General features: G+C 25.3%; 1 protein-coding gene across 2 annotated transcripts in view; it reads right to left on the reverse strand.

The window, feature by feature from the left end:
* LOC136089327 (uncharacterized) overlaps positions 1 to 5,058 on the reverse strand; it is an 86,033-nt gene extending 80,975 nt beyond the window's left edge. For both annotated transcript variants that reach the window (XM_065815291.1, XM_065815292.1), the window contains exon 1: positions 4,954 to 5,058. In XM_065815291.1, the coding sequence (XP_065671363.1) occupies positions 4,954 to 5,026 (73 nt within the window). In that variant the 5' untranslated portion in view covers positions 5,027 to 5,058. The remainder of the gene's footprint in view (positions 1 to 4,953) is intronic.
* Between the last annotated feature and the right edge of the window lie 3,726 nt (positions 5,059 to 8,784).

Here is an 8,784-nt window from a genome sequence, read left to right on the forward strand (position 1 = left end):
AGAATGTATTTGGTTTTTTTGGTGTTTAGCAATAATTTGTTAGATTTTAACCAACTGTTTATTTTTTCAAGTTCAGTATTTGTAGTTTCATAAAGTTCTGTAACTGATGAGGATGCATAAAATAAATTAGTGTCGTCTGCGTGTCTTAAGTCAGATGACATACCTCGGCAGTAATTGGAAAATAATTATTATATCTTCAATAAAAGAAAATTTTAAATAATTTTAAAAAATTGAATAAATAAAATAAAAACATATATCAAAACTAAACCTTTTTTTTTGAATAATAAAGAATGTTGAAATTGCGCATGCGTTAAATATTTTAATTGAAAATCACGATTGTTTTAATTGATTGTCACGATGCTTTAAATGAATGTCATGGTTGTTTTAAATGAATGTTATGATTGTTTTAAATGGATGTCATGCTTATTTTATATAGATGCAAAAACCGGTATAACACTGCTGTTGTTGCGCTTTATATATTTAATTGAGTAATTTTGTAATATTATGCTAATTAATTTATTAATTTATTACATTATTCTTACCATAACGATGGTAATCATAATTGTTATGGTTTTAACATTTAAACTACGTTAGGTTTTTCTTGCTATCTAATTTATCATTTGGTAATGCAAATTTTTACGTAAACACATGAAAAAACTCTGTTGATTTTTTCTTGTCAGTGGGAAGTTTTGAGTTGAAATTGTTATACCAAATCTTCCCATGTATCAAGTTTACTACGGGTCTTAAGCGTTCAAATTAAAAAAAAAACTATTTTCAGACTATGAGAATTGGACTGCACTGTAAAAGCTAATCAAAACTAAATAAAGGTCAAACATAAAAACAAACAGTTTTACTAAACCATATAAAGTAAATTAAATGTAAAACGAGTATCTCCAATGAACCGTGTTAATTAAACTTAATTATATATAAGCTAAATGTTAAACGAGCAGCTGTACACCTGCACCACACCGTATAAACGCAATTTAAGTAAAAACAAAAGTTAAAACGAATAATTTCAAATAATCGTATGTAATTCAAATAAGTATAAACTAAAAATAAAACGACTTACATCACTAAACCGTATAACTGGAATAAAACAAATTGAACATGTAACGAATATCTATAATATACCGTATTAACTTAAACTAAATTTAAACTAAATGCTAAAATAATGTTTATGCTAAAACGTCTATATTAATTTCCATATAAACTGAATATAAAGCGAGCGACTTAAATAAACCATATAAATTGAACTAAGTAGAAACTAAATATGAAAGGTTTTACTAATAATAGCATAAATTAAACTAAGTTAAAAATCACATCATATATTTGTATTTGAATATACAAAGTTTGTTTATAACATAAATAAAAAACGAAGAATCTCATTAAACCATATGAAACTAAGTGGAAATTAAACATAACACGAATATCTTTATCTAACCATATCAATACTACCACTTTTAAGCGTATCAATTTAACTAAGTAGAAACTAAATATAAAACGAAACGTATTACGAATAACCGTAGGAACTAAATTAAAGCTAAAATGGATATTTGTACTAAAATATACAAAAGTTATATGTAATATACATAAAAAACGAAGAATTGCATTAAGCCATACAAAAGTAAATGCAAATTAAACATAGCACAAACAACTCTAGTTAATTGATAAATTAAATAGAAGAATTATGATTTAAAATTAATATAAGTAATAAGATCCGTCTTACTACTGTTCCCACTTTATTCTCATAACTACCTTCAAAAACACTGAACATCTGTTCAATATAGAATAACGTTTACACTAACACTTTTTCTAATACAATCAATCACTACTTTTCTCTTGGGCATTTAGGGCTAAAAATGTTCTGCTTGTGACAAGACTTACTAGTTCTAGTTGCAAACCATTTCTAGAAAATTAACTTCTTAAAATTTTATCAAAATTGCTAAAACGATTCTTGAGATAGAATGACCGACGTGTGAAAAAAGACTACTTTGAGAAAACGCAAAATGAAAAATAAAATTAGCAAATATAACTTTAAAACAAGTTAAGTTCATTTTACAAACATTCTATAGTTAAAAAATCTAATAAAAAGAACTAAAAGCTTCCTACTTCATACAACTTCTCCTATTTTTCTTATCATTCTCGTTGTGTTTTTTCCACAAATAATTTTTCGTCGCAACTTGTTTTTATCAGAATTTCTGTTTTTGCTACGTGACAGTCGTTTATAGTTCAAGTTTTTAGAAGCTTAAAGAGTATATGCTCCTGGAACCATTGTTTGAGATTCATCGACTAAAATTGAGGCCTTTCTATCGATAATAAAATTAGCCACTGCATTATATACTCCAAATATAAGTAGGCTGAATGATATAAACTTTGTTTTAGGTAAACGCTCCCCGATTGTACCATTACAACTTTCATTAGCATTTTGTGTCTTACCATCCAAATAAGCACTTTTCCAACTTTTTGTCGGCGTTGTGTTTTTTTTTAGGTTGGTTTGATTTTATAAACACTATCTTTTAGTAAAATTGGTACAGATTTATAAGTATCTATGCGATTGCCATTATTTGAAGTATATTTATCAACTCTTAGCTCCTACTAAACAATGTTAAAAATGCAGATTATTCTTCTTGCTTGATGCAACATGGTAACGGTATGCCAGGGTACCCGCTTACATAGAAACTAAATCCCCTACATTAGTTCTATTTGCAACACCAAAATTACTTTGCAACGATTCAATTGGGGCATTAATTAATTTGCTTCAAACACCCAGCTATTTGTTTATTTTCAGATTTTGTTGTTGTGTACCAAGAAGTTTTTGATAATTTTCAACACGATTAAATTTTTTTTAATTCTATATTAGGGTAGATATCACTAACATTAAAATAGCTCTTACTGCTCCCTCCACCTAAACAGTTTACATCATAAAGCTTGCGTTCTGTTATAAAACGCTTAAGTTTTATTTTCATACCAACTGGCTTCATACTCTCAGGAGACCCATGGCAGTCATTTGCACATTTATGTACGTTTCTTCATTCAGCAAAACGTAACGGTTTACTTTTCTTTTTTAGTTACATTAAAACACAAGTTTTCAAACTCTACTCTTTGGTTCTACATCCAAAACTTTTCCATTATCAATAGATATTGCAGTTATTACGCCATTAGAGGATGAAAAACCTCGCCGTTGTTATATCCCATTTCATCAAACACAAGTATTATCAATAACAGTGTTTAAACTGTGTTTAATTTCTGCAGCGGCATGACACGTTGTTTCTATAGCTGCATTTTTTCACAATTTTAGTGAAGCTTGTCATAATTGTTTCTAGTCGTTGGCAGAGGAATTTTCATATATAAAGGGGATTTTTTAAGTCCCACAAGACGATCATTCAACAATCGCATTGCGTAAACAGCTAGCTTATTTATATTATACCCCTGCTAACAACTTGTTTTTTTGAAATAAAAAGATTTTAAGAAAAATACACGCTGAGCATTTTAAAGCTAAAAAATTTATATTGATCTTTTAAGTTTTCAGAAAACATAAGGAAGTTTCCTTTGTGGCACATTAGAAAAGTGACTTCTTTAAAAATATCAGATAACTCTTCTAGATCTATAAATCTATTTTTAAACAGTTGATTACTATAAGCAGATTCAACTACATCAATTTGTTATTTTTTTGATTATGATGTTTTGATATTTACAGCAGTATCCTAGGCGTAGCTTTTTATTTTTATTAATAACGCAGTAAATAACAGTGTCAAAGTTTGTCAAAATATCAACAATTGGAGAAGTTTCTTAATTTAATTAGATAACTGTTTATTATAAAAGTATAAGTTAATTTCGTCATAAAAGCAGTGTTAAAAAACGAATTTGTTTTCTTTTCTTTTTTTTTTTTTTTTTTCATAAATTGTCTTTTGTGTTTAATAAATTTACTCCAAACAAAAAAGTGCTATAAATAAATAAATATATATATACATATACATGTGTGTGTGCGCGCATATATATGTACATATATATTTAAGCACATATATATTTTAGTATATGCATTATATATATATATATATATATATATATATATATATATATTATATATATATATATATATATATATATATATATATATATATATATATATATATATATATATATATATATATATGTATACATATATAAATATATATACAAATATATATAAATATATACATATATATGTATATAAATTTATATATGTATACATATATAAATATATCTATACATATATATATATACATATATATATATATATATATATATATATATATATATATATATATATATATATATATATATATATATATATATATATATATATATATATATATATATATATATATATATATATATTTATATATATATTTATAGATGTGTGTGCGTATATATATGTACATATACATTTATGTACATATATATTTTAACCTAGACTAGGTTCATGATTTTTAGTATTTAATGGGAGTTTGTATTCCTATTATACAAATTTTATCATTTTTGAATAGGTGAAACTTAATTCGGGTATTTAAAAAACTATTAGGTGCGGGGTCGTGCACAATTATTTATGCAGGGTTTTGCCCCCTAAAATTAATGTAAAAGTTTTTAAAAAATGTTAATATCATTAAATGTTAAAAGTGATACTGAATTTTATATGGTTTTAAACTTGAACACCAAATGCTATTTTAGTGGCACTTCAGTTATCTTTTGGTCTTATTTTAATAACTTGTTTTTTAAAACAAAAAAGGAAAAGAAAAATCTCTTACTCGTCATTTTCATGCAAACATCTCAAATATGAAATAAATATAGACATTCAAAAATTTAGTTGAAAACTAACTTAGAATTTAATACACTCAGCTAATAAAAAGCTTGGATTCACTTCTGAAACGTACTCATGTCTTTGTTAATAAATCTAATATTATGAAAGCAACTTACGAGCTTTTGAACTTTTTATATAAAGAAGTAAAAGAAGCATTACACCAGATTTTGAATATTTTTTTTTTTTCATAATTACGTGACTTTTATTATTAAAGAAACTGCTTTTTTAAAACTTTTGAATTTATCAATTTTATTTTATAAACATTAATTATGCAAATTATGTGAAATGTTTTTTAAACGATTATATTCATAAATTTAATGGTTATTTAAAAATCACTTGGTATACACTGTTTTCAATTCAAAAAAAAGATATTTATATGAATAATTAAAAAAAGGTAAACTTAAAATAGTGCGTTATAAAATAGACAAATGAGTTTATTTTAGTGACCATTTTGAAGAGACATGCCTCCGCACATTTTTATTTTTTAAATGCAAAAATGTTTTTTCAAAATTTATTTTTCTTCTCTTGATTTGATTTTTATTTATTTGATTTGAAATTTTTTGATTTGAAATTATTTTGATTTGATTTTGATTTGAAATTATTTGATTTGAAATTTATTTTTCTTCTCTTGATTTGTTAACTTTAGCAAACGCTTTTTATGCATGGTAAATATACATCAAAACGTATAATTTAAATATGTTTTTGTATATCATACTTAAGTTGATTAATGTGATTATTTAACAGAGTAATAAATAAAACTTTAGAGTTAAATTTAAAAAAAAACCTGTTAAAGATGTCACTAAACTCGCTATTGTCAGTGTAGTGCTTGCTTTAATGAACAAGTATAATTAAAACCTTGTTGGTGTTCTGATAAAAATTATGATCATACAGTCAAATCTCATGTTGCGCCTTTGTAATAGTTAACCATTTTAAGTTGCTTTTCCAATTACAACTCTTTGCTGCAATCACGTGAAACCATGCTTTGATTCATACGCAAAGCTCCTCTTTGATTCCTTAGCTTTAAAACTTGTGAAAACTTGTTTGGAAATTTATATGGAGTATTTTTAAGATCTGTAAAAGTTACGTGAGGTTATAAATGCTTACATGTTTTATGTATATATATGTATATATATATATATACATATATATATATATATATATATATATATGTTTTATGTATTTATATATATTCCTTCATCAAGAAATAAACTTTCATATATAAATAAACAGGAAATTCATATAAAAACTTTCAAATAAAAATAAACAAGAAATAAACTTTCAAATAAAAAGTCAATAAATAAACTTTTCTTCAAAACGCTTCTTTGTATAATGATGTTTAAGCATAATTACCGTATGTGATTAAGCTTAAAACCGTTTGTATATAATTAAGTGGCACTTTTAGTCATTCAAACTTGTTTTTCGACGTCTTTTTATTTTTTTTAATTTTATTTTGGTACCCCAAGAAGTCCAACGGTCTTATCACAGAGCACTTGAATTAGTGAACGAAACTGTCTTTATAATTATGGTTATAATTTCTATGCAAGTATTATAAATGTAATCTATTGTAACAGAGTCGAAACGTTTTAGCAAATTTGCTATTTATTTATTGAAAAAGTTTATAAAAAAGTTTTTCTGACATGTTTCTCAAAATCAAAGTTTTTTGAAATAATTTTTCTGAAGATAAATAAATGTAAAAAACTAAGTATTATACCAAAGCGAAGACGAAGAGCACTTGAAATAATTTTTCTTTAGAAACCTTTTTTTTTGTTATAGGTTTATGAAATTCTAAACTTTAATCAACATCATAAACAGATGATATTTTTAGTGTCAATGTCAAATTAACAGAAGTTGAATATTTTTGTGGCTTTAAACTCTTATAGCATATTGTTATAGTAGCTTTATTTTTTAGACAATTGAATTCTAAAGACATTTTAAATTAAACTCTTCACTATGGATGACAGACAAATTTTAATCAATCACTCATTACCATTGGCTATGTCATCACTAAATTTTATACTTATTTACTTTAATTAGGGCAGAGAATAGAGGGTTTCAAAAAATAAATAATTTTAGGTGCTGTCCAAATTTAAAGTGTTCTTGTGTTTTACTTATTTGTATTTGTTTACTTTGATTCCCTGCTAGCTGAGTTTTTTTTAGAATTAATTAATTGGCTCTTTCGCTAATCAATATACAAATATTAAAAACGCCTCTCAAGTTGTTTCTTTAAACTGCTTACAAAATAAACTTTTACTTCTCCGAACTCTATTGCCATACGGTAGTAATAAAAAAGAAGTTGTTTAGTTGACACATGTTGCGGGATAAAAATATATTCAATGGTTTAGTTTCGAAGTCAACTTTAGCTAGCATCTGCAACCAGAATTGATTTAAATTAATTATGTATGTTTTTTACAATGAATATCAGCCCTAAAAAAACCTGTCCAAACATGGCTAGAATGATAGCAGCAATTAATTGGTAAAATAAAATTACTTCAAAATGACTTTTTGAAAATAATGCATTAAAAAAATATTAAACAAATTTTGAGGAACGGTTACATTAATTTTTTTTTGTATTATTATCATGGTGTTTTTAAGTACTAAAAATTCAAAGAGATAATATAATATAATAAAGAGATAATATATAAAATGAAAAAAGTGTGGCAATACTGTACAGTAAAATAAATACAAAATCCCTGTATAACATAAATAATAAAATATAAAACGACAACTTTTTTGATTGGTTTTAAGTTTAGTGTATAAAAAAATGTAAGTGAACAAATGATTTTTCTTGTGGTAATTAACATAATTAATGTAGAAATTCGTATATTTGTATAAATTAAATATTTCAAGGTGCACAGAAATACGCTCTAAAAACCTCTCAACGGATCTCCAAAAAAACTTTTTTTGTTTATCATAAGAAAATTCTTAACGAGTCTTTAAAAACTTTGTTCAAAATAGGTAACTAAGAGGCATGTGACATGCTCATATTGTCAGTATGTTGATACTGATGTTTAATTATTATGACAAAATGTTGAGCTAGTTGGAGCTACCACCATGCTGACTCCAACTTATCACTTCTATGAATAATGTCTTCCAAAACAAAGTTTATGGAAGTTTTTTTAGGTTCTATTTTATATTTAATCAAAATACACTGACTCATTTCAACTTTTTTCCAAAATCTTTCTTTATTTTAAGATTTATGACCAAGGAAAGTATAAAATTCCTCTCATTCACCCCATAAAATTACTTTGAATGATCATAACTTTTACACAAAGTTTTTTTTTGGGGATGAAATTGAGCATATCTTGAAAAATTTTATCCTAGTTTAATAGGGTAGGGGTATTATTCACAAATAACTTGTCATTTTTTTTACAATCAATAGATCACAGTAAAAAAAAATTCTAGTCAATATCGTTACTTTGTGATTTATAGTTTGCATACCATATAATATTTGATGATATATCAAAAATTGTTTTTAGAAGGTTAGTATTACTATTTACAAGCTCCACGCAACTTTAAATGTGGTTTTAGTTGCAAGCGACAAATGCATATTTTAGCGCATTAATATTCAGTTTCAATAGTTTGGAGTTTGCTCTCAAACTTTTGTCATTTGTCAAAATCGGTTCAAATCCTGATAAATGAATTTGAGAGCTTGTCTGTCAATTAACTAAGCTTACAGAATGTAAAATGTACAAAGAGAGATTCAAGTCTATTTAGGGGTATACTCCCCATAAATTAAAAAAACAAAAACAAAAAAAAAAATCGATTAAGACAATTAAATATATGGGGTTTCAGAAATCATAATGGTTTTATCTAAAAATATTAATAAATACCAAAACTTTTGAGAGTTAGGTACAAAAAAGAGAAAATTTGGTACCCCTAGAAAAATTACTTGTAAACCAAAACAACGTATTGATTTCACAAGTTAAAAGCATTTTTGACTTCTTGTT

This window comes from Hydra vulgaris, chromosome 13, assembly GCF_038396675.1.
Source record: "Hydra vulgaris chromosome 13, alternate assembly HydraT2T_AEP".
Taxonomy (NCBI): domain Eukaryota; kingdom Metazoa; phylum Cnidaria; class Hydrozoa; order Anthoathecata; family Hydridae; genus Hydra; species Hydra vulgaris.